Genomic DNA, 25,920 nt, shown 5'->3' with positions numbered 1-25,920 from the left:
TTTCGCGTCTTCGTTCTTGACTTTGCATTGTGCGGTGTACATACAATCTGTAGCTGCATCAACTGCAGTGTTGTTGCGCGTCCCTGCAGTTCAGAACTTATTTCTCCCGCCTTCTTCCCGCCACCATATCCGTGAACACTGTTTGGAGCTGAAAGGTTGTCCCCACCGGAATGCATCGAGTAGCTTTAACCTTTTCTCAAAACTCGTCTCTCGTCTGTTTCAGCTCACCGTAAAGCGAGAACCCAAAGGATCTCGACCGGACGTTTCCGCGTTTTGCAGTTCCCCGCTGCGCGTTATTTTGTACAACGAGGCGTGTTTTTGCCCCGGTGGTGTTTTCTAAACTGCTTGGCTTCCGAATCTCAGTTTTTTCTGCTCTGTCACCCACATTCCCGCCACGTTTCTTTCCGCTGTCCACCTCCCAATCGTTGACTTTTTTCCCTCCATTCGCCTCTCCCTTTTCACCCGCCACTCTCTTTCAAAACCGGCAAAATGGGAAACGCCTGCGAATGGTGAGTCTTTTCTGCACCCCGGAAGGTGCCTCGCGAAATAACTCGGTAGGGTAGGCATGCTGACCGCATCTCGTCACTCATGTGACGAGAGTCCTCAATCGTTATGTTTTCCGCTCTCTTCATACCTTTTCTCTCTACTGTGTGTCCAAGTCTGCGTAATTCAACTACTGTCCGCTCGAGGACGACGTGGGGCCGAGCTTCCTGGAATTTCTGAGGATGCGTAATCGTGGAAGGCGTATATGGAAGTCCGTCCGTATGGGCGAATTCAACTCGGTGCCCGTCGCACTTGCTCATTCTGCGTCGTGAAGTCCCCCGGGGCGTGTCGTCTGGTTGCCCGCGCAGATGCCCACGGCTTCTTTTTCCACTCCTTCTTAAGGCGCTTTCTCCGCATGCCATGTGCAAATCTCTACGCTGCTTGGGCGGCACGCGTGCATAACTGATTTCAAATATTGCTTGCGGCTAGCTGGCACAGAGAGCCACAGCTTGCAGTGCCTTGTACTGCTCGACGTCAGAGTGCCTACCTTTTTCAAGAGGCAATAAGTCGTCGTGGGACCGGAATGCGACTTCTTGTGTGTCTGCCTCGACACGGGCTGCGGCCACGCCACCTGAATCTGCAGGCATATGCCGTCGACCGCCGGCTTCAGAGCGCGGACACGAGCATAGAAGACTTCTTTCTCCCCACATACCGTGTACATGCGTGTATGTATGAGTATATGCATGCATGTATGTGTGTGCGTATATCCATGAGTATAGATGTGTGCGTTTCAAGAGTGGGGCTTGATGGAGCGGTTTGTATGCCTTATTCGCGGAAACGTGAATTCTTTTGTCCGTCTGACGCAGCCAAAAGGTCGATACCGTCCACGAGGACGTCTCCACGACGCTTCCGGGCCCGAAGCTGCGAAAGGGCCAGTCAGACAGCTCGGCGGCGATCGGTACGAAGGGCGCCGACTCCAACTCCTCCACCGTCGTCCCGCAGTGTAAGCAGCCTCTCTTCTCCTCTGTGCTACATTCCCCGCTTCTCTTTTCCGCGGCCTCCCGCAGTTCCGTCGCCTTCTCTGGGACCTTTTTTTCGTTTCCCAGCGTTCAAGGAAGAACTTATCGCGCACATACGTATGCACGTTTTTCTCTGTCTCTGCGGTTTAGCTTCGCACTCGCGCCTCTTTACTGTTGAGCCGCCTGGAGTCACGCACGTGCTGAGGCCTTCGGAAGCTGCGGGCTTCCCCAGCGCGCGTGTACGGACACGCGAGCATGGCACTCCGTTGTACTCTTCAAGGGTCCGTGAACCCTAACCCCGATGGAAGGGCGCTGCGGCAACAGGTGGAGGCTTTGTGCAGCGATTGTGTCTTTTTTGCAGTGACAGAAGACGATCTAGACACCGAGGACGAAAAGGACGACGACGTCGTTGAGGACATGCCCCAGGTAACCCGGCCGTGGCTCCGTGCGTCTACGCACGCGCGCGTGTCTGAATTCCTGGAGACGCTTATTTCTCACGGCAACACGATAGCGCCGAAAGACGAGCTGTGGGATTGCTTCAGTCGACTGCGAGAATGCTTGGAGAGTGCGTTACATTTGTGAGGCCTACGTCTTCCTGTGGCGCGGCGCCTCTGTGAATATGTCTTCGCGCGTTTTAATTCTGTCTGTCGATGGGAGCCTGCGCAGCGCCCTGCGTGAAGCTCCTCTGCCACCGGTCACCGGTTTGGTTTGCGCCAGGGGCATAGCAGAAGGCGAGTCTTCGGCGGTGGCTCGACGCACTATTTGCTGGTCTGTGTGAGGTGTATGTACACCGCTGCAGCCGAGCGAGAGCTACATGTCGCGCGCGAAGAATCGCCAGTCGGTCAGCGCAGAGGCTTACGGCGAATGGAACAAGCGCAAGAAGTTCGTCGCCCCTGTAAGCGATCTCTTTTGCTATCCAGGCAAATACGTTTGCCCACGTCTACACGTCCCTGGCGCGCGTGTGTCGCTTCGCAGACAGCAACTTGCTGCGTGTCAGTTTCCGCAATTTGCGCGTGCGCGGTTCGCTGGGCACACAAGTTCGGGGTGTATGTACACTGCAGTCCCGGGGAGCATTTGCTGAGTGAAGGCGCTCACGAGTAGAGGTGCGCCATGCCTGCCCACTTTTTTCTCGCAGGTCTACCCCAAGACGGAGGAGCAGAAGGAACGCATCACCAAAGTTATCGAGAGCTCTTTCCTCTTCAGCGTAGGCGCCGCGTGTTTTTTTCCTTTTCTGTCTGCACAGGGGCTGACGCTAGAATCGTAACAACACGTGCGTGCATGCTCGTTATCTGCAGCGTTAGACGCTTTGCGGTCTTCCCTCGAACCGGAAGAAACGCTTCCGTGCACTTGTGTGTGCATGATCATGTGAAGCGCGAATCCGCGCGCGCAGATTGTGTTGTGCGTTAGATCCAGCGTGTTTGAGTGCATAAGCGTGCATTTGCTCACCCTGGATGCGTGCGACTCACTCGCCTCATTTTGGCGGCTCGGTTCCCCGTGGTCTCTCTCGCTTGTGTGAGTGCTTTAGAAATTTTTATATATTTTTTTCAGTCGCTGGACGTCGAGGACTTGGAGACTGTGATCAACGCCTTCCAGGAGGTTGAAGTGAAGAAAAGCACGGTAATCATCCGCCAGGGCGACGATGGCGACCGCTTGTATCTGATTGAGACCGGCGAGGTGGACGTCATGAAGAAGTTCCCTGGAGAGAAGGAAGACAAGTTCCTCTGCAAGATGAAGCCGGGCGACGCCTTTGGCGAACTCGCGCTCATGTACAACGCGCCTCGTGCCGCGACCGTCATTGCCGCCGACGACATGCAACTCTGGGCTCTCGATCGGGACTCTTTCACCAACATCGTCCGCGATGCCGCCGCGAAGAAGAGAGAAATCTTTGAAGAGTCCCTCAAGGAGGTACACGCGGCGAAGCCTCTCGCCGCACAACCGCGACATCGCGACCACGCACACGTGAAGAAAAAAACACCTACACACGCGCACACATATGCATACATATATATTGATGTATCTGTATAGCACCCAGATGCATGTACTCGCATCGATGCATACATATCTATGTTTATACATATATATATCTAGTTATATATAGGTCGATGTGGGTGGATGCATTTGCGTGCTTGACATACAGATATACTGGGACGGAGCTTCGTTTCGCGACTCACGCGCATGCATACACAGCGAAATGCGCTGGCAGACGAGCAGCTGCGGCGCACGGGGGGTGTGGGCTCTTGTTCTTTCGGGCGCAGGGCGACCTTTCGCTGAATGCAGCCGACGGCGTGTGTGTGCCCGTTTGCGCGTGCGCACAGGTGAGTATCCTGAAGGACATGGATCCGTACGAGCGATCGAAGCTGTCGGATGCGCTCAAGACCGCGACGTATGAGGACGGCGATGTGATCATCAAGGAGGGCGAGACGGGAGACACGTTCTACTTGTTGCTGGAGGGCGAGGCGGAGGCGATCAAGAACGAACAAGTCGTGATGAAGTATACCAAGGGCGGCTTCTTCGGTGAGCTGGCGCTGCTCAAGGACCAGCCGCGCGCGGCGACGGTGGTGGCGAAGAGCCATGTGCAGGTCGCGTACATGGATCGGAAGAGCTTCAAGCGCCTGCTCGGCCCTGTCGAGCAGATCCTCATGCGGAACCAAGAAAACTACCGCAAAGCCATGCAGCAACTCGGCCTCGACACAAAATACCTCGACAAATAAGTCGCCTGCGCAGCCCACGAACGCGAGTGGAGGAGCTAGAGGGGGAGCTGCGTTCGAGCTATTCGGCTTTGACACTGAGTACCTCGAGGAAGAATTAAGAACACACAAACCAATCGATATACACGTAGTAGATGCATCTCGTGGTGACGGGATTCACGCTCGACAAGGAGAGCGAGAGAGACAGGACAAGCGCGTTGTAGAGCTACTCGGCGATACTGAGTACCTCGAGGCGGAACGCGAAAACAGTGGGAGAAAACCAGTTCGTATCCAAATGTATACATATCTATATCTATATTTATGTATCTGTGTTGGAGCACGCGCCGCGAGGTCAAAGCATGCTGGACGCAGATACGCAGAGACGAGCCGCAGACGGGCGCTGAGAGTCAGCCCGAGGCAGGGAAAGCGAAGTGAAAGGCGCTGAAGGACGCTCTTTGGAGGCGGGGAGACGCCAACAGAGACAGAGGAGGAGAGACGACAGGCGGGAGTGCAAGAAGGCCGGAGGATGCGTTTGAGGCGGGTGACTGTTGGAGGAAAAGAGGCGCCGCTTTGGTCGCCATACCAAAGAGCGCGAGAGTAGGAGGGCCTTCACGTAACTTGGCAACTCGAGGGTAGAGAAAGTGACGGGCGCTTGAGGTGTTTTCCGCTTTTTTTCTCCTAGGAGAGCTCGTTTCAGTCATGACTTCGCTGTGCCACAGAGCTATACGAGTACGCGTATTTGTGTACGCTTCGCCCCGTCTCCTCTCTTCTGTCTAAACCCTCACCTGTATGTGCATGCATGCATGGAGTCAGTCTGCGTGTTTCAGTGCTTAGGGGCCTCCAAAAGCCGTGCGCAAGAAGCGACTCCGCGGCGCTCTCTCTCCCCGTGACAGACGCATTCCTCTCAGCGTGAACAAGTCCGCAAAGTCCTCCTCGGCAGCCTCGTGTGGCTGCCAAAGTGCGCGGAGACTTCGAACTAAACACACGCGACTCTACGCCCACACAGATATGCACGTCTCTTGACTGGCCTGTGGGCTCCTGCCGCGGACGCTTTTCTCGCAGGTGCTTGTGTTGCAACGCCCATTCGAGAGCCAGAAAATTAGAGGGAACACCAGAGTTTTGTCACGCCCATTTAGCGTCACCAACGCCCGCAGAAATCGCCTGCTGTCGCGCAGGAATTCGACTTTTCGTCTTGTGACCTTCACTCCGCGTCACCCGATAGAAGCCCGCACAACTGAGACTCGCGGCTGGGGGATGCTTCAAAGAAAAAAAGTTGAAGGACAACGCTGCTCTGCTGCCACCTGCAGCTTGTGAGCAGCCGTAGCTTCTGATTTCCCTCAAGAGGCGCTCCAACATACTTTTTTTTTGCTCCTTTATGGAAGACAGCGCGCTCGGGGCTGAGGCTGCAGCCTTCACGCTCTCGCCTTCAATTCAAGAGGCATGCTCCTGGCCAGACAAATCTCTCTTGTCAAACTAATTCACCATCCACGTGCGTAGCGCCGCCGTGCACGGCGTGGCGAAGTGTTTTTGCCCCTGCCTACGTATATATATATATATATATATATCTGCCCATATATATATATATATATATTTTATACGTATATACCTATGTGTGCAGAAATATATATATATATATATGAATCTGTACTCATATATCTCTTGAACTATGCGTATTGCATGCATAGCCGTATTTGTTCGAGTTGCACAGAACGCGCGCCCGCCAGCCGCTGGACTGCGGAGAAGTCGTCGGCGTGCATATGGCTCGCCCGGGCGACAGAGGGGACAATGAGCGCCGATCCTTTTTTGTCTTTTTTTTTCTTTTGTGTTGATATCGCATCATGACGCGAAGTACGAAAACTGGAATCGTTCGCGTCTTGTGCGGCGGAGCGAGGTCTCGGGTTTTTGACTTGACAGAAAGCGGAGAGAAAGAAGCCAAGGTCGGTGCATTGCCACACCAAGCGGACTCGCCTGCTGCATTTACCGCTTATTCACGACGCGATGAGACGTTTCGGGGCTCACACCTCTGCCAGAAGACTGTCTACAAAAGAAAAACTGGAAGCGAAGCGTCAGCGTGTGGTCCGCTACCCCATCTCCATGTACGTTCTACGCACTTCCGCCATACTGACCTTTGAAAAAGGATTTTCCTTCGCCTCGAACTCAGATGAGTTCGCACATGAGCATGCACCGGAAACTCAAACTATAGTTCTTGACAGGAAAACTAATCACGTGAAAACCACATTTACAATAAAATTATATTTATACATAGTTTCAAATATATATAAGCACTTATATATACAGAAATATGTGCTGTTCATAGCTCGCCCGAGTTGCTGCATCCCACGCCTCTCCCGCATTCGTTTCTCTGTTCAGTTGCCGTTTTACCCACCTTTCTCCGCTCGCGGTTCCTCTCACAGCCGCTCCTGGGCTTCGCCGAGATCCCGCCACGATCTCCCGACGCGGATTTTTACAAGAGCAAAATTCTCTGAAAGATGAGGACGGTCAAGAGAATTCCCTCCGGTTCCCCTGCTGCCGCTCTCCTCCCCTTCGCGCCACTTTAAGCCTCTCTCTGCCGGTTCCTCTGCCTCTGACTGCGAAGGCACGAGCGTTTTTTGTCTCCTTGCCACCGGTTCCCCCTCACCATCTCTGCCTCGAGACGTGTCTCCTTTTTCTGCCGGTACCGGCGCACGCGCGACTCCGAAAACGTTTTTCTTAGCGGAAGACAGCTCTTCCTTTGTCGCGCTGATGAGACTCCCGCCGAAATACGCCCTCGCTCTCAGTCTTTTCGGCTCACAAGGGAACGCGTATGCAGGCCTTCCCTCAGCGTTGCGCTCGGTCTTCTCCGCCTCCTCTTCCTGGCGCGAGCTGGTTCCGTCGCCGCAAACGGCTGGGGCGTCGTGGTCCCGCTGCGGGTTCGAGAGAAGCGAGGCTGCGGACGCGAAGAGAGGATAAAGCGCGCGGAAGACCCTCCCACGAATCGCGGCGCTGCAGGAGAGAGGCAAACGGAAGACACGGGACCGCTCGCCAAGGCGCGATAAGCGATGAACGAGGCAAACAACTGCATCGGAGGCATCCGACAAGGATAAGCGAATACACCTACAAGGAGAAGACGCGAAACAGCATGCGGAAACCGTTGCGTTCGAGCCTTATCACAGTTTCACTGAAGAAGTAGAGAAGAAGGCGGTAACACACAGGAAGAAAGAGATGTTTGAGGAGTGATCGGAACACAAGGGTGGAAGGAAACTGCGAAAAAAGAGGGCTCAGCAGTCCTTTGAACGTGAGAAGGAGAGATAGATTTCAGAGGCCGGCGAAGATGGCGAGGAAAAAGGTCGTGAAATCAATCGTTACGGTCTCTGCACCGACGTCCCTCTTTCCCGCTCCATGATTCGGTTACTTCTTCATTGATCTGATCTCTGGATGGAGTTCGAGACCGATCTGCTGTCTCACCTGATCTGCGCGCTGTGCCTCTCGCAGACCTCGAGAAGAATGCCGTTGGCGAGAGGAAGGACAGAAAAATAACTTTCGCATCCCCCACTCCTCCGTGACTCGCAGAGCCTGTATCGCGAAACAGACACACTCCCTCCCTCGCGTCCTTCTCCTTCTTCGCTGCGCGCTTGCGCGTCAGCTCCGGCTTCGTTTTCAGCGCGTCCCCCGCCCTCCTCGCGCGCCGTCTCCCTCGGCTCGTCAGTCTCTTCGAAAGCGAGGTGCCACTCGCAGGTGTCTTCTTCGCGTCCTTCGCTCGCTGCCGGGACCCGCGCGCCTTCGGCAGATCTCTGCTCGCCGCGGGTCTGCTCCACCGCGAGAGCGACGCACTTCACCACTTCCGCCTCAGCGGCGCGAAGCAGCTGCCTGAGGCCGCGCACGTACAAATAACGAAGCGCGCGCGTTGGGGAGAGGAGGAATGACACCCCCGCGGCGCCACAGAGAATCGAGATTCTCGAACTTTTCGCATGCATCAGATTGCTCCCTTCGTCTCTTCGGATCGCCTGCTCTGTCTGCCGTTCAGTCAAAACGAGTCGAGGCCGCGAATCCTCACCACCACGCGAAGCGAACTCCACAAGCGAAGAGGCTGCGCGGCAGCGCGGTGCCAGACCGGGATACGCCCACCGCCTGCGGCTGCGCTTCATCCCACAATCCGGTGCGCAAAGAAGGCGAGCAGAAAGGAATTCGAAAGAAGTTTGTGAAATCGTGCAAGGGGCCTACAGCCATTTCCGCAGGAGCCGTCGACCGCCCAGGCGCCCTCCTGGATCTCCGCGACCCCAGTCAAACTCGAGATACTGGAGCGTGGCGGCGAGAAAGCGCAGCGGGCGGGCACCCCAGGGTGGTGAGCCGCATGTAGGCGCGTCTTCGAAAGCACAACGGCGGAAAGAAGCCCCGCGAGGAGAGGCGGTTTCTCCGGCGAGACGGGGGGCATCGACCGCCGAAGTCCGCGACGGCAGACGCGCGAGCGAGCCCGCGTCCGACTCGAAAGCCGAGCCGCGATTCTCCTCGCGTCGAAGCGAAGGAGACGTCACGGATGGAAAGTGACGTAGGGCGTGCGCGAGAAGCTGCACAAAGAAGAGTGGAATGGAGACACACAGACGCCAGACGTGCAGAAGAGACAGGCACGGAAGACTTCGGTCTGTCGCACGTGAAGTTCCACGACTTTCGTTTTTTCTCCTTCTTTCTCGGGGGGGTGGCGCAGCGAGCGCATGCCCGAGGGAGAACGGGAGCGGCGCGGGTCAGCAGAGCCTCGAAGATCCGCCAGGCGCTTCTCCATCTGCGCTGCCGGCGTCTCGGCTGCTCGACATGGGCTACCTGCGTTGCCTGTTGCACTCTACGATCACGCATGAAGAAGAGGCTGTGCCTCGAGCGAAGACCAGATGCAGCCCCCGCGAACGAAGCACTTGACGTTTAGCCGCTAATTCACAACAATAACCCAAAAGCTCTTTACGACTGCGGCACACCCCCGCCCCACTGGAGTTGAAGAGACAGATGAAGGCGAGACGCCCCCTCTCAGCAGTCTATGCGTAGGCATCTGCTCACTCGCACGCAAGAGCGAGAGTGCCGATCTTGCACGTGTGCCGAGTGAAACACACCTACGCCTTCTCTTTTCTCGATCCCAAACAAAACACACTCCTTGTATCCCCGTTCACAACTTACCGCTGTGAGATCCTCGTCGCTGACGTCCTCACCACCTTCTTCTCCGTCTGCAGGCCCTGCGGGGTGCGCCACGCGCGCCTCCTGTTCGCTCTGTGCTTTGGGGCAGCCCCCCTCCTCGGGGCGTCCGTGCCCGAATATAAGCCGATGCGGCGCCGCGGGCCTCCCATTGAGAAGCGCACGCAGGAGGGAGGCGAGTCGCCGCCAGGCGTCGGTTTTCATCTTCCGCTCGCCAACTCGAGCGGAAGAAGCGAGAGGTGTGGACGAAAAAGAGGTAGGGGAAGAGTTGCAAAAACGCGAAGCCGCGGAAGAGCGACAGTGGGCAGGAGACCGGGAGGTGAGCGACGAGGCGCTCCCGCGAATGAGCGCCGCGATGAGACGCTGAAGCGGCTCGTACTGCGAGAGATACGCAAAGAGAAGCAGCTGCGGAGGGAAACACAAAACGAGCGAAGAGATGGTGCCAATTATGCACACGCATGTGCATACGTATTGCTAGGTACTCCCGCACATATGCAACATACATACATACACATTCATATGTATACATATATATATGTATATATGTATATTGGCATGTATATATATATATATATATATACATCCATATGTGTGTATGCATGTAGATATATATATGTATATATGCATACATTTATATTCATACATACACACATACATACACTTATACATGCCTGACGCACGCAATTAGGTGAACGCCAGAGCGAACCCGTGCGAAGTCTGTGGAAGAGCGACCGGCACGTTTGAGTCGCGACTCCAGCGCAGCAGCAGGGAATAGCTGGGACGCGGCTATCCTCTCGCATATTCACATTACGCGCCTCGAAGCAGGGCATTTTGATACAAGGCTACATAAAAACGCCCTTAGCTGCAGCAGACGCACCTGCAGATGCTCAATTTCCACCGCCATCAGGAGTCGCCCTTCCGCGGCGACCACAATATCTCTCAGATCCAACCCGTGTTCTGCTGAGGAACCTCTGGCGCCTTCGCGATCGGCGTCTGCTTCGCTGTGTTGATTTACACGCGTTTGTCCAGCCTTTTTCTGAGGAAAAATAACCAGCGGCGCATCGAGCCTCGACAAACGCGAGGTGGGGACGGCGTAGATGCAGCGGGCGCTCCAGAGCCTCATGACGCGCTGCGGGTTGCCTGCGGCCTCGTATCCGCGCAGCCGCGCTTGAAGGGCGAGGAGATCCTCAAAGAAAACGACTCGCGCGACGAGCTCGCCGCCTTGACCTCCGGACGCCCAGGTTTCCTCTCGTCCGCGAGCCTCCGCCGCCGAGTCTCTCTCCCTCGCGCCGGTGCGACGTAGGACTGCGGAGGCCGCGCAGAGAGTCCCCGCGCCGCTGTCGAGTTCCTTTGCGCTCTCTTGCTGAAGTGCAGCCTCTGTCGCCCGCACGCTCTCGCTCGCCACAGCTTCCCAGCATCCAGGCGCAGTCGTAGAGTCGCCGACGAGGCGGAGAAGAGCGAGACATGCCGCGACAAGGCGGCGGGCGCGGGCGTGGGCGTGGGCGTGCTCAGGGTTCGCGGGAGAGAGAGAGAGGAGTATCGCCTCGCCCCATGATGCCTCTCTCAGCGGAGATGCACCGCAGCGCTCACGCACTCCGAGGGCGTCGGCGTCGTCCTCGTCTGGAGCCATTTTGCTGCCCGCCAAGTCTCGCTCCTCGCGTTCGCTCTCTGCAGCCTCGGCGCTGAGGCCGCCTGTCGACGATGCGGCTGGCACCACTGTCAGGCGCTCGTCATTCTGGTCTTCTCGCACGCTGGCGTCGAAAGAGGATCGCCGCGGCCTGAGAAATGAGGAGGAGAGGCGGGACCTGAGTGCGCGCCACGGCCGGAGTGGGGGCCCCGGGTGTACGTACACCTTGAAGGGTTGCCGCTCAGGGCCTAGCAGAGGAATCCCAACAAAGCTGAAGACGTCCGCGCGTCCTGCGGCTTCACTCCAGGCGTCGCCGGCCTCACACGCCTCCTCAAGATCCGCGTCCGCCGCCGCCCGCGTCGCCGCTTCTTCTGCGACGCCGATCTCATCAGGCGTGACCCCCAGTGAGAGACGCGGAGAGCGAAGAGAGCTCAGTCGTGGGTGTTCGCCGGCGTGCGCCAGCGAGGATGCGCCACAGCGCGACGCGTCTTTGTCGGGTTTGATCGCGCGTCGTTCCGCCTCCCGTTGCCCTGACGCCTCATCGCGGAGGCCGCAGGCGGCGTGAATTATTGCGCGACCATGACGTGCGACGTGAGGAGGCAGTTGGACGCCCGCCGGGCGCGCGGCTGCCTGCGGAGGCGGGCAGGCGCTCTGGCGCTGAGAGGCCTGGAGAAGCGGAAAAGCCAGGTGAGGATCGACCCACGCAGACTGGATCGCGAGGCTGCCGCTGAGCGACCGATCAGCAGGCTGTGGCCTTTCTGTCTCGCTTTCCTCGAAGGAAGAGAGCCCCGGGGCGTCCTCGACCTCCCGGCGCGCCTCGGGCCCTGCCTCCGCCTGCGCCCGGACAGCGGCTGTCTCGCAGCTGCAACTGGCGCCGCCGCTCCCTCTCGCTCCCTGCGCCCTCAGACGGCCTGCGGCGTCGCACACGGCCTGCAACTCTGCGGCAGTCGCAGCCATGGCGCCGCAGAGGCGCTTCGCCGTGTCGGGAGACGCCTGCGGGCAAGGCAGGAAAGGCGCGGGAGGCGAACGTCGCGGCGAGGCCTCGCAGAGAGCCGACGACACGCGAGTGCCCGCAGCCCCGAGCGAGGGTGAGCGCGCCTCGGAACGAGAAGGTAGCGAAGAGCAAGAAGGCGGAGAAGGCAGCGATGGCGGAGGAAGCAGAGGGGAAGGCGTGCGTCGATCTGGAGACGCCGCACGGGACTCGCGGCTCGAATGCCCGCCGGCAGAGGCAAGAAGGAACGGAAGGAGCCGACGGCCGCACGCAACGAGCTCAGAGGCGCCGCGACCCGAAAGCTCCACGAGCGTTCTCTGGCGCGCAGCCCAGGCGGCACGAAGGAGCATCTCGAAGTCTTCCTGCAGAGTTCTTTCGCGCGGCAAACAAAAGAACTGGAATGTCTGCTCACAGCGCGAAGAAGAAAGACAAGAAGAAGCAGAAGAAATAGAGGAAGAAGACGAGAAGAGAGGAGAGGACGGCAGAAGAGACTGGAGCCGGCGGAGAGGCTGAGGATGCTCAGGCAGGAGCCGCCCCGTCGCGTGACTCCACTCGTGGATATGCACAGGGAGTCTCCAGTCTAGAATTTTGCATTTGAGATCGCCCGCTCGCTGGACGGGCGCCTCCATATCCTCTGCCTTCTGCGAGGCACGACCCTCTCGAGGCTCCGCGCCGGCGCAAAGAGCAAACGCAGATTCCCTCAGCGACCCGCGCGGCGGGGAGGGCGGCGAGGGCGCAGAAGGCGAAGAAGGACCATGCAGAATCAGAGGCGTGAGACTCCGGCGGCAGTCCGCGAGGAGACTACGAACGGCCTCATAGTGTAGATACACTCGAAAGTACGCGAGGAGATACACGGCGAGCGGGGAGAAGGGGTCGAGGCGACGTAGCAGCATGCCGAGGAGGTCGTCGGCGTCTTCGGGTTCGAACGCATCAAAAGGAGACTGCAGCGAGACCCCCGCAAGAGAGGTGGAGGGAGCGACGGCGGCGGACAGCATCCGCCTCTCTCTCAAAACACTCGTCACAAGCGCCGCCAGCTCGTTCGACAGCCTCTCGCCCACGGAGGGCAAGAGCGCCTCCGGTCCGTACTCGGCGTCCATTTTCGGCATCTCCGCGCGCGAGCTTTCAAGGTCGTCCCCCCGCCGCGCGGCCGCAGGCCCTCGAGCTGCGCCTGCACTTGGAGATGCCTCGTCCTCGTTTCCCGCTTGTGCAGCTTCTTCGTCTTGCGGCGCTCCGCTTGCGACGCCGCCGTTTGGGGGTTCGTTCGCGTATCTACTCGACACGCTACGCGACACGCCCCCTCTGGTGCCGTCGCGGCGGAAGGGCTCTGCGACGCGCATCGACGGATACACGGAGGCAGGGGGAAGGTGCGGAAAGGCGAGACTTAGTAGGAGGGGAGAGGACGCGGGAGCCAGCGGCGCGTGGGACGACTGCTGCGCGTGGAGAAGGAGGCTGATGAGAGTCTCCTCATCCAGGAGGTCTGCAGACTTTCTCGACAGGCGGCAGATCTGCAGCTGCGACGCGAAAGACGGCAGAGAAAGCGACAGGCAGAGGATAACCGCGCGCGCGCAAAGAAGAGCAAAAATACAGAAACCAGCGAGACGTCGACTCATAAAGTGTTGATCAACAGTCGGGCATCGAGAGCTCGAAGTTCAGTGAGAAAGCCAGATTGATGCGAGAGGACAAAAGTACCAACGCGCCCCACCGGTGTTCGATTGATGAGACGAATCCAGAAGGTGGAGCGACAGACAGACAGAGGGAGAAATACACAAGAAAAGCGGAGACCGTGCGCGAGGCAGCAGCAGCGCACCGGACGCGAAGCTCGAGAGAGGAGACTCCAACGCGATGGGGACAGTGTGACGACGAAGAGAGAGATCGGATGCAGCAGATGGATGAAAGAAAGACAGGACCAAAGTCTACGCGTAGAGATACATGTTGAGTTATGCACGAGCTGATTCGCGTCAATGCACGCCATACGGGCGTGCGACAACGGACCTACACAAACACATAGACGCATACACAACGTAAATACGAGTCCACGAGAGGATGCAGAGGCTGCCAATCCCTCAAAGACCCTCGATAAAAGCATCAAGAAGGAGCCCGTACCTGCAGAGTGCGAAGGAGACGCTGAAAATGATCCGCTTTGCCGGCGAGGAAGGCTGCACTGATCGGCAAGCCCCGGCGCCTCATGCCGCTGACTGCACGCGCCAGCGGAGTCTCGAGGTGTACGTACACCTCAAGCAGGCCGTGCCGCTGAAGTTCGCCGTTGAGGACCTGCGAGGGGGGAAAAGCGAATCGCAGCGAAGTTCGAGGCAGGGCCACGCAGAAGAGAGCGAGGAAGATCCACTCCTGTGAAGGAGTCGAGACAGACGCCTTGCAGCGGCGCAGAAACATAAATTCACTCCCGGATCAATCCGAACCCGGGCACACACTTCTCCGCCTCTCCTTCATCTTTACCCCTTCGTGGCGACTGCGCACGCAGGATCGGGTCTGTCAGTCGTTCGTCCTTGTATACATTCAAAACAAGAATGCTGCCGCAGAACGACAGCTACAGTGCGACGCCTCCATCGAGGGCACGGCCGCGCGCAAGACGGCAGGGCCACCACACTGTCAGGCGAGCTGCAGACTGCGCTCCACCGAACTGCGTGCTTTGCTTTTTTCTTCTTCGCTGGAGTGCGAGTCTGCATTCGTGCGTTCCTCGGGCTTACCGCACACGCGCAGATCCGCCGCCAGTTGCCCTCGACTGCGGCGAGAATCGACTTCCCTAGCTGTTTTGTCTTTCGCCTATCCTGCCGCTCGTCTTCTCGGTCCACCCGCTGCTGCAGCAGAGTCTGCGCCAGCGCCTGCGCCGCGGGCTGGCTGCGCCTGCGCCAGGCGTCGAAGGCCTCGAGTTCCCTCGCGTGTCTTGGGACGGAACCGCTGCATGCCCTCGCGCTGACGAGGACTTTGGTGCTCCACAGACTGAGCACCGCGGCCTCTGTCTCCTCGGCGTCTCCCGCCGCGCCCTCCGCGACCTCTGTCTCCTCGGCGTCTCCCGCCGCGCCCTCCGCCTTCCTCAGCGCTGCGAGTTCGGTTCGCGCGCGCTGAATGGCCTGCGCCGGCGCGCGCCGCGCAAGCATAAGATGCGGCAGCGTCGCATCGAGAACGAACGGCGCGCGACGGAAGAAGGTGACGAACGAGATGCCGCTTCCTTCTCGCTTGCAGGCGCTCCGCCCTCCTCGAAGCCTCGCGATTTCGGAGCCGCACGCGGAGGCGTCGCGTCGCTCCTCGGCCGTTTCCTCTCCTTCGCAGTTGGCGTCCGCGTCCCGAGCCTCGCCGCCGCGCGCCGCTCCCGCGAGGGTCTCGCAGAAGTCGATCCACTCGTGGCGGTCGGCGGCGAGGATGCCCGGCACTCGCCGCGGCGGCAGCCGAAACCGCGAGGATGGGGACGGCGGCGCGGCACACGACGACGAGGCGTCCACACGCGCAGACGAGGAGGCAAGGCAGAGCGGAAAGACAAACGTTCCAAAGAGCGGAGACGTCACACAGACAGCCACCGGTGCGCTTTCGTAGCCCGCAGTCGATTCTGAACAGCAAACGTCTGCCTCGCGGCTCGGCGCGACCACCTGAGAGAATCCCAGAGAATCGAGTTCCTCGTCTTCTTGATTTCTGTCGCGGCAAGCGCCTCCGCCGCCTCCTCCCCGCCTTTCACCCTCTTCGCTCGCGCCGCACGCCGCGTCGCCGCTGCAGCCTGCGGCTGTGGAAGACGCGCAGGCAGAGGCAGCGCAGCGAGGAGGACGGGATGAGAGGGCCGATGCGCCCAGTAGACGGCGCAGCGCCTCCGGCGAGCGCGGCGCGAGAACTCGCGGCAGTTCAGCGCGTCTCCTTCTGCGCTCGCGGACGACTGTGGTCGCCACGAAGGGACTTCGCGCGAGGAGGCTGAGCAAGCCCTCCGGCGAAAGGCCCGCGGCTGGAGGGCAGCCAGACGCGGAGACAGACGCCCGAAAAAGAGTCCGGGAAGCGCCATCCGATGGATAACAAGAGTGGACGGAAGAAAAAGAGTGAACAGCAGAAGAAAGAGATGGAGAGACAGGCGAGAATGCACCTTGTGTGTGGCGGTCTTCGGCATGCGAGGACTCTCGGATGTGTCCCGCTCGACAGACGAGGCGGGGCAGAAGCAGCTCCTCTGGAATACAAAAACCGGGCAGCGGATGAGATGCATCGCCTCGAGAGAAAGCCTCTGTCTTCGCCTCTGCCTCTCCGTCCCCGAGCGCTTCCTCGCCGTCAAGCACCGCAAAGACTCGCCCCTCTGCAAGGGCTGCCTGCGCCCGTCGCAGAAATGCGGCGCGAGGGCCTTCGGCGCGCGTCTCGGGAGACGTTGGAAGCGGCAGAAACGCTTCTCGCATCCCTCCCCCCTTTTTAACGTCTCCTCGCCGAGGCTCGCCAGCCTGTGCAGCGAATGACCGCCGCTGAGTGTCTCCTCGCCGCCCCTCTTCTGTGCCGCTGCCTGCGTTCGCGTTGCCCTCCGCACGCCTGTCTGTTTCTGGTGGGCTGTCTCTGCAGCGTCCTTCCGCCGCGTCGCCTCGGGGTGCTCCGCCGCCCCCTCCTCTCTCTCGTCTTCCTCGCGCCTCAGCCGCAGCACTCCAGTGGGCTGCGATGCGCTTAAGCGCCTCGAGGGAGCACAGCGCCAGAGAAAGCGCCTCGCGCGTCAACTGCTTTCCATTTTCGTTCTCGCTTCTCGCCTCCGCTCTCCCCGCTGCCTCCGCCTCCTCGCGGCCTCGCTTGCGCCAGTGTCTGGCTCCCTCGATGTGGCGTGATGCTTCCAAGGGCGTGGCGGAGACTGGAGGCGTTTGCCTGACTTCGCCAAGGCGCTGCCGCGCACGTGCGGCCTCTGTCCCTCGCTCACGTGCTACTGGGCTGTACCGCCACCTCGAAGCTTCTGCGAAAGCGCCCAGATTCGCGTCGGCGTCGCCTGCCTCGCGGACCGTCCGAGTCCAGACGCCGGCACCGCCCGCTTCCAGGTCGCTTTCCTCTTCTTCTTTCTCAAGCATGCCGCCTTCGCTACCCGAAGCGAGTGCAGGAGAACCCCGCTGAGGCGTCTCGGTTGACTTTGCGGCGTGTGAGGTCCTCCCCGGCTCGCTTGTTCGCCGAAGAGCCTCGCGCGTTGGCTGATGCACCGCGGCCGCCTCCTCGTTTTCGTCGGTGTATGCATCCAGGATGTCCTCATCGTCCACCGCTGGTCGCGACTCGCCGGCCTCCGCACGGACTGAAGCAGCTGCATGGATTTCTTTCTTGGTCTGACTGAGACCGCAAGCCGCGCGGGTTTCTGCAGGAGTTTCGAGCTTTCCAAGCTTTTCAGGCTTGCGGCCGCGGAGCGCGGGGAGGCCTTCTTCGGGTTCTCTGCCGCGCAGAGGAGACGCAGGCTCGGAGTTTTTCAACGCAAACCTTTCCTCGCCTCGTGCACTACCGCCGTCTAAGTCTTTGCGAAGCGCTGCAGCGCCCCCTGCGTCTGTCGACGGGCGCGAAGAAGAAGAGAGGAAAGACGCAGGCGGGCGGCCAGGAGCGGCTGAAAACGGGGCAAAAGGACCAGAGAGGGAAGAGGAAGAGGAGGCAGCAGAGCGAGCAGTTGAAGGCGCACGAGAGACGGAGTCGCCCCGCGATGACGCTACGTGGACAGAAGAGGGAACACCCGACTCGACAGGGAGCGGGAGACAAACTGGTGAAGAGGCGGAGCGCAGAGAGGAAGGCAGAGACGACGCTGCGAGCGACAGAGACGCGACACGAGGCGATGACGGCGCGTGAGAGGAAGGCGACCCCGCCGACTGGCGCGACGCCTCGTCTGCAGAAAGAGAGGCGGAGGAATCGGCCGCCGGAGACTGAAGCGGAGAAGAGGGAAGTGAAGAGCAGCCAGCGGAAGTGTAAAAGCTGCGAGCGGCGGCTCCTGAAGGACGCGAAAAAGACAGAGAAAGGTAAGCGGCAGCCTCCTCCGGGCGCTGCGGAGCGCTGGCGGGTCGCGCGTCCGCAGGCCGAACCGCATCTGCGGCTGCGGAGGAGGCGGAAACGGAGGGCGGAAAGACGATGTTCTCAGATTCCCGCGAAGAAGGCTGAGAAGACTGCGCAGGCGCGAGGGCGAAGGAAAAAGAGGAGACAGACGCCGATGCAGTCGACGTCGCGGCCCGCGAAGAGGAGGCAGGGCGCGAGCGAGAGGTAGACAGACCGACCGTCTCGCCGTCTGGCGAGGGCGACGGGAGGAGGAGCGACGCCGTCTTCCGCCGCGCCGCGCGAGCCTGAAGCCAAACGCACCACGTCGCCGAAAGGAGACCTGGAAGTAGAAAACAGATCTCAGCGAGGGCGAGCCCCAGCCCTGCGAATGGAGACAGCCACGCGAAGAAAGAGGACGAAACTCGAGGACGAAGCACAAACAACTGAGCCCAGTTTCACCCGCGCGGGGGCTGGAGGGTGGGCGTATAGGTCCTCGCAGTCCTGAAGAGGCCTCCGGGCACAAGGCACAGCCAGCCAACTTCTTTTGCGTGACTGGAGGACGTCGCCACCCCCCTGGACTGCCTAAGCCAGCTGGAGGTGTTGAGTTCATATCGCAGGAGTCGTTTTTGCTTGGAAGGTGGAAGGTGAAATAAGCGAGGTAGCGCAAGAGACGGAGCTGCATCGGTGTCTTTCCTCTCTTCTCAATGTGCTTTCGAGCTTCGTTAAGCTCCTACCTCAGCCAGGAGGTGGTGGCGCGCGGCCAGAAACAACTCCGAAGTCACCTCCGCAGCCGCGCGATCTGCTTGGAAGAATAGAACGAGGGCTGCGGAGGAAGGCGAGGAAGCAGACGAGTCAGCAGAGGAGCAGGAGGCTCCAGAGGCAGTTGCCGCGGCGGCAGAAAAGGACCCAGGCAGCGGCGCGGCCCTCGACTTCGCAGCTTCCTCGCGCGCAGCCTCCACCCTCTGAAGCGCCTGGGTCCGACGCGGCCGACCGCCGAGACTCAATTTTAATCTCCTTCGCAAGACTTTCGTCACGCGGAGCGCGCCGACAGCCAGCAGCTGCTGCGGCGTACATACACCGAGCTGCTCATGCAGCAGCCGCGCGAGAGGCGCAGTCACTCCTGGCAGGCGCAGCAGCGGGGACAGCTGCCGACTTAGGCCGCTCTGCTCGATGCGCGTCTGCAGGACAACATGAGGACAACATGAGACGGCGGTTGAGAGTGTGAGGGCGGCTACTCGGTGCCGCTGAGGCTCGCGGCGTGAAACCAAAGACAGGGGCAAAACGAACGTGCGCAAGTATATCTGAACGGATGGCATATTAGCGGCTAAACGTCAATGCAGCATCCGGATACTAGGTAGGGCAAGCTCCTTGAGGGTGCGAAGGCGAATAAAAGGGCAACTCACAGACAGGAAAAAGGCGCTCGGAGCGCTAGGCACCTGAGGCATCCATATCAAGTGAATTCTCTTCAGCGCCACACCAAAGGACGCGGCAACATCAATTCGTTCGTCGCCTTGTGCTTTCGCTATCTATCGTATTGCCCGTGACGCGGATGACTGCGACCCGAAGTCAAGCGCTGCGTCGTCAGCGTCATGCATGCCTCGACGTCCCCCTTTGTCGGTGCTAGGCTCACACCTCTGTCGCACTTTTCTGGTCTTCTCTTCGCCCCTTCTTCGAGTCGAATTCTCTTTCTTTTGAAGTTTCTGTCTCACCTGGAAGTTTCGCATGCATTCGGCAAGAGGCCAGAGCCCGAGACGCCCGCAGAGCACCGCCGTCATCGTGGCCTTCAGCGTCGCCTGCTGGTGCAGAAGCGCGACCGCGGAGACGCCGCCGGAGACCGCGAGCGCCGCCGCGACCGCCTTGGGCTCCAGGCCCTGAAGCAGCAGGCACAGCGCGACAGCTTGGCGAACGCGCCACACTACAAACACCCGCCGCCGGCGCAGAGCGCCGAGAGAAGAGGCAGACGCACGCAGCGCAGCAGAGGTGCGGGATGACGCCAGAGACACAGTGATGTTGCGTGGAGAGTGGGGAGTCGCGGGCGGAGGCGCAGGCGGCAGAGACACCTGAGCGGCCTGTGGAGACGAAAAGAGTGCCAGGCGAGTGGAGGGCGTTTGATTCTTTGGCAGGAAGCCCGGCGCGTCGAGGCTTTCGACGTCGGCTTCGGAGAGCCCGAGCTGCAAAAGCGCGAAGCTCTCCGCAGGGGAGAACTGTTTGAGGACTCTCTGCAGCTTCTGCACTTCTTCACGGGCTAAGGCAAACGCCTTTTCTTCTTCCGCTTCGCGTCTAAGCCGCATCAGGCGCTCCACATCGCGCCAAGTCTTCTCCTCGCGCTGTCGGCGCTCCAGCGCTTCACGTTTTCTCTCGAGGGCCTCCGCGTCTTCATCTCGCTCGGTCGCGGAGACCTCTTCGTCGTCCTCCTTGGGCGCGTCCGGCGCGTCCGACCCCCGCCGGATGTCTGCACAGGCCGCATCCCGAGGCCGTCCGTCTGTTACTCTCGATTTCGCTTCTTTTTCACTCGGGCTGGGCGCGCCGACGCCCCCGCCGCTCGCGCGAAAAGAGGCCGAGGACGAAGGCAAAGACACGGAAAACGTCAGCGAGGAGGGCGGCGCGGCGGGGAGAGGCAACGGGACAGAGAGATACGCAAGATGAAGGTCGCTGGAAAGAATGAGACGGTCGAGAAGGAGATCAAGAAGCGCGCAGGTGAGAAAGCCTTCCTGCGGCGAGAGTTGACTCGCCGCGATCGCGCGGCCCCTCGGCGTCGCCTCGTACGCGTCGCGCAGAGGCGAAAACCGCGCGAGGCCTCTGCGGAGGAGAAAGCCCATCGCCGCCCGTACGTCCTGATAAACCGGTGAAGCCTGCAGCCAGTCTCTTGGAGGCGCGGCGTGAGACCCACGGCGAGCCCCGGGAGCCCGCGCAGGAGCCCGAGATGACGCGCCAGAGGGTGAGATCGGAGCCTCCTCGGCGGCCGCGCGGGGAGGCGCGGACAGAGAGGGCGAAATGGGCGGAGGAGACGGCGCATACGAAAAGAGTGAACCGTGTGCTGCTGCGTCTGCGCCTAAGGCTTGACTTGCAGCGTCTCGGTGCCTCTGAATCATCAACAGCGTGCAGGACGCGACTTGGACCAGCTCCCAGCAAGTCCCCCCAAACCACTCGCGAGCGAGGGTTTCTCGGGGTTCGATGCCGTCCTTCTCGTCTCCAGTCGCCGCGCGCGGACCTGGCCGCGGCCGCTTGCCGCCCCCGCGTGCCTCGCTCACGGTCTCGCCGCCTGCTGCCGAGGCGTCTCGCAAAGCGCCGCCTTCGGGTTTCAAGCCGTCCAGCCGCGCCTCGCCGCCGCACGCGAGGGCCTCGAGAAGAAGCCGCTGCAGCCCGTGCGACTCGCCCGCAAGCGGGCTGCGCAGAACAGGCAAGCCGGCGGACATGACCTGCTTCACTTTCTCCTCTTCAGCCTCCCGACAGAGGACAATCGCTTCTCCGCCTTCTTCTTCGTCGGAGGCTTCCTCTGCGAGTTCCTCGTCTTCCATCTCGTCGCTCGCCTGCGCTTCCTCCGCGGCTTCGCGGCGCCGTTCGGCCTCAGGAGACGCGCCTCCGCCCTGCCCTGGAACCCCCCGCGCGGCCTCGTGGCGCCTGCGCGCGGCCGCCGCCGTTCTCTGCCCGCGCCCAACCACGCCCACGCGCCCGGCGCGCCCGGCCATCTGCTGGTACTCGCCCGGAGAGAGGAAGGCACGGCTTATATACGGAGAAAAGAAGATGACGCGCTTCGCAGGCAGGTTGACGCCGGCCGCGAGCGTGGAGGTCGCGCAGAGGAGCAGGAGAAGGCCTTCGCGGTAGGCGCGTTCGACGGAGCTCCGCTCGAAGGCGGACAGCCCGGAGTGGTGGAAGGCGACGCCGGCGAGGAAGCAGGACGTCAGACCGGGCGACAGAGACGACGCGCCGCCTTCGCGAGCCGACAGACGCGAGAGAAAATCCAGGCGCTGCGCTCGAGCCCGCGCGACGGCGTCTGCGGGGGGCGCAGCGACCGGCGGAGACAGCCGGGCGGCAGAGGGCGCGGGCGGGAAGTAGGACGCGGCGATGTGGGTTTCGAGTCGCGGCGCGAGGCTCGCGGCGACTCTTTCGCAGAGCAGCTTCGTGGAACAAAAAATCAACACGCTGAAGTTCCGCCGCACGCGCTGGAGGGCGAGCGCGAGAAGCGCGTCCTCGTGCGCCGGCGGGACGGCGGCCGCAACGGGCCTGCCGCGTACTCCCAGCCGCGACGCAGACGCAGCCTCGAGGCGACTGGCGGTGCTGGTGGAGGCAGCGCGAGCCGCTGCGGCTGCGGGGAACGGCGCAGTCGGCCAAGGCGCGACCGCGGGCGGCGGCGAGCTCGCGGGAGACGAAGAAGAGACACTGGAGGAAGGCGAGGGCGACGCGGCGGGCGCCGAGGGCTCTGCTGAAAGTGCGGGGGGTTTCCGGTGCATGACTGGGCGCCGGTCGGCGCGATCCCAGCAGAAGTAGAGTTCCTTGAGAGGGAGGGGACGATGCGCAGAGACGAACGAGGCGCCACCAAGCCAGAAGGCGACCTCGTCGAGGTTACCCAGCGTGGCAGACATGCCGACGATCTGGACAGGCCAGAAGCGGGGCGAGACCGCCGCGGCCCCGGCGCGGAGTCTCGCTTGATTGCGCCGTGCGCAGTTGAAGCAGAGGAGCTTAGAGAGGAAGACTTCGAGCAGGAAGCCGCGCTGCGCGTCACCAACCATGTGCAGCTCGTCGACGACGACTAAGCCGATCTTCTCCGCGAGCGCGCCCGCCTCCAGAGCTGCTTGAATCAGCGCGTTGGCCTTCTCCACGGTGCACAACGCGATATCGAACTCCTCAGAAAGCGGAGTCGGGCTCGCGTGGTGCAGCGCGACGACCTTCAGGGCCTGCTGAGGTGTCGCGGACGGCGCCAGAGGTCCGCCCGCCGGAGCCGCGCCGCCGCCCGCGGAGATGAAGGCGACCAGCGCCTGAAGCTTCCGCAGCTGCTCCTCCACGAGCGCGACGAACGGCAGGACAATCAAACACGCGCGACGCGGTGGCGCGGCGCATGCCTCCGCGCGCACAGAGGCGCGTGTCGGCTCGCGCGGGCGCCCCCAGACTCCCTCCGCCTGCTGCAGAGCTTCTCCGCGGCGGGTCGGGCGACAGGGGCCCGCGGCCTCGGGGACAGGGGCAGCCAGGGTGTCTGTTTGAGGCTTCGCGAGCCGCAGAGGCTCTCCGAGGAGCCCCAGCACGTGCCGAAAGACAAGGATCTCCGCCACCAGCGTCTTGCCTGCAGACGTCGGCGCGGAGTAGAGGAGATTCAAACTGCCGTCGAGAACGCGGGCGCCCTCCCCGGCCTCGACCCGCCTCGACGCGGACTCTGCCGAGGCGCGGCCGTCGCCCCGTGGCGGCATCGCAGACCGGAGACACCCCGCCCCTCCTCGCGGCGCCTCCTCCCTCAGCTGCGGGCTCGCTGCAGCCGCCAACTTCTGCGGAAGTTGAGAGCCACGGCCTTCCTCGTGACGACTTTCCCTGGGCTCGCCGGCTGCTGGTCGCTGCGCCTCCGCCTGCCCTGGAGCCTGAGGCTCGCGGTTCAGAGGCGAGTCTCCTGGCGCCTGGCCAAGCGGCTCGCTGGGGCTTGCGGGGCGAGTCACGGAGAGACAGTCAAACTGCCAGGGAAAGAGTTCGGCGATGCCGCGCGTCGCTCGGTACGCAGCGACTAGAGGCGGGAAGGGGAGAACGCTCGCGAGCGAAAGATGCGGAGAGGGAGAAGAAGGCGAGGGCTGCGGAGGCGGCGAAGACGGGGGCATCGACACAGAAGTCGACGCGAAGGCAGGTCCCGCGCGCAGAGTCCGAGACGAAGCGGAGGAAGCGGAGGGCGTGCGCGACGACGGCGAAGGCAAAGGCGACTCTCCCAGCGCAGGCGGCGGCACATGGCCTGGGGGGTGCGCAGCAGACGAAGCAGCGGCAGGTTTCGACGCCAAGGCCGCAAACGAACTCGAAGGCGAGGCGCGAGTCTCCCCTACGCACGCGGCGCGAGGGGCGGACAATGCCGCGGAGCCGCGACGCCGAAGGGGGACGGTAAAGGCGCCTGCGAGACCGCCGCAGGAGGCAGGACCTTGCGGGAGAGCGCGCGGGACGAAGGGCAGCGACGACCTCGAGGCCGCGGAGGACGGGGAAGCGGCACGACTCCTGGGCGCAGGCGTCTCGCAGGGAACAGGTTCGGCGGAGGCCGCCACGGAGGGCACAATCGCCTGTCTAGTCTCCTCATCACGTCGCCCCGGAAAAACCGACATGCGCGGACTCGCCTGCCGGCCGACGGCCTCTGAGGTCCCAGGCGCGCTGGCGAAGGGCTGAAGAGCGACGCGGGGCTTCGCGCGCGCCTCCAAGTACGCAGCCAGAGAGGAGGATGCGCGCGGCTCGGTCGGAGCAGTCTGCGCAGCCGCGGACGCGTCGGTACGCGCGCCGGGAGGCAGCCGAGCTGCGCGGCCGGCGCGAAGGCCACCAGGGACCGCGGGGGAGAACGAAGAGAGAAACGGAGAAGCAGGAGGCGCTGGAAAAAGCGGAGGTGGAGAGACAGAAGAGGACGAGAGAGAAGAAGAGGAAAACGGCGAAACCGAGGACGAAGAGCGAGCAGCAGAAGAAGCAGCGGACGAGGCGCGAAACGCGGAAAACGAAGAGAGAGAAACAGAGGGGAGAGGGTGGGATGCAGAGAAGGAGGAAGATGAAGAGGAGTGTCCCGCGTGAGACAGCGCATTTGAATCACGCCCGCTGCGGCAGGGCCCCTCGCGGGCGGGCTCGCTCGCGCCAGTCATCGCGCCTCGCGCCCGCTCTTTTCCTTCCTCTCTCCTCTGCTCCCTCGCCTTCTGGAGCTCGCTCCCCACGCCGAGAAGCAAGGCAGAGGCTTTCGTCGTCGCCTCTGCCTCGTGCTTCGCTGACTTCCGGCGAAGGCAGCCACAGCGCCCGACATCGTTGAAGTCTCCGCGGCAGCGTTTTGCCGTGCGGCCGCGGCCGCTGCGTGCCCGACTAAGACAGGCACTGGTGAACCGCCGCAGGGCGTTACACTCCACGTCCAGTGATGAACGCGCGGATAGTGGAAGAAAGGATGCGGTGTTCAGGAGCGAAACGCCCAAGGAGGACGCGGACGGGTACGCGCGCAGGTGGCATCGTGCGCGAGCGGATAATACGCGGAACCCTTCTTTCAGAGGATTCCGAGAACGGAGAAAGAAAGAAAAAGAGGGCGAAGGACCAAAAAGAGTGAAAAGAGAGAGACGCGAGAACGAACAGGCGGAAATGCCTACGCTGTCTGCTCAAAGAGGTCTACCCTGTTGCTCGAGCCTCGGCCGTCCTGCTTGGTGACAGAGACGGCAGAAGGGAGCCAGCGTGGACGAACCAGAGGTGGGAAAATGAGAAGGCCAGCTTCCAGACGCAAAGACCGTGTAAATCTGGGAATGCTTTGAGAGAAAAAACCCAAAGGAACTGCTAAAATCTCTCCGAGAATAACGAGCAGCGACAAGACAAAACGCACCGCGAGATCCTTAGCTGTGCTGTCTTCTCATGCGGCGCTTCACAGAGAATGTGTACGCCGCCTCGAGCTCTCTGGAGCGAGATTTGGGCCAGCATCAATGTACCGAATCAGCTTTGCCAATTATCTGGAGGCGTTTGAGCCAGACGCTGGAGGGACCAAGGTCGACTGCGTTTCTTCCGCGCCAAGTTTCCTTAGGAAACGAGCTCTGCATGCGCCCTGGCGAGGCTTTTGCTCGGGTCGCGAAAAGCAGAATGAGCGAAGATAACTGAGAGAGACAAAGACATGGCGTTGCATCAGTCTGCTTACTTGACGGAGAAAAGGCGGAGTAGCCGTTACCGCTCTTCTGTTTCGGCTTTCTGTCTGCCACTCTGTATCTGCACACATGGAGCTGCAAGCGGCTCTGGTGTATGTACAGCCTGGCGTTGCAAGTTCTAGAATGCGCCTCAAACTTGCGAATAGCATACAACTTGTAAAAATTCGTAACC

The 25,920-nt window shown here is 61.2% G+C and overlaps 2 protein-coding genes across 2 annotated transcripts; one reads left to right on the top strand and one right to left on the bottom strand.

Annotated features, from left to right (window-relative positions):
• Positions 1-489: 489 nt before the first annotated feature.
• Positions 490-4,213, top strand: BESB_045930 (cAMP-dependent protein kinase regulatory subunit; the record flags this gene model as incomplete). The annotated part of the gene is made up of 7 exons (XM_029363044.1): positions 490-509; positions 1,350-1,486; positions 1,864-1,928; positions 2,302-2,397; positions 2,638-2,706; positions 3,051-3,407; positions 3,818-4,213. 7 exons carry the CDS (start codon positions 490-492, stop codon positions 4,211-4,213), a joined length of 1,140 nt encoding a protein of 379 aa, XP_029220410.1.
• A 2,384-nt stretch (positions 4,214-6,597) lies between these two features.
• BESB_045920 (uncharacterized protein) lies at positions 6,598-25,530 on the bottom strand (the record flags this gene model as incomplete). The annotated part of the gene is made up of 10 exons (XM_029363043.1): positions 6,598-7,171; positions 7,634-8,035; positions 8,390-8,733; positions 9,329-9,748; positions 10,221-13,472; positions 14,065-14,232; positions 14,667-18,224; positions 18,654-19,097; positions 19,629-24,933; positions 25,436-25,530. The coding sequence occupies 10 exons, from the start codon at positions 25,528-25,530 to the stop codon at positions 6,598-6,600; spliced, it is 14,562 nt and encodes a 4,853-aa protein (XP_029220409.1).
• Positions 25,531-25,920: the final 390 nt, after the last annotated feature.

Source organism: Besnoitia besnoiti, chromosome III (genome assembly GCF_002563875.1).
Source record: "Besnoitia besnoiti strain Bb-Ger1 chromosome III, whole genome shotgun sequence".
Classification (NCBI taxonomy): Eukaryota; Apicomplexa; class Conoidasida; order Eucoccidiorida; family Sarcocystidae; genus Besnoitia; species Besnoitia besnoiti.
The sequence above is the reverse complement of the archived record's forward strand: the minus strand, read 5'-3'. Positions and strand labels throughout refer to the sequence as shown.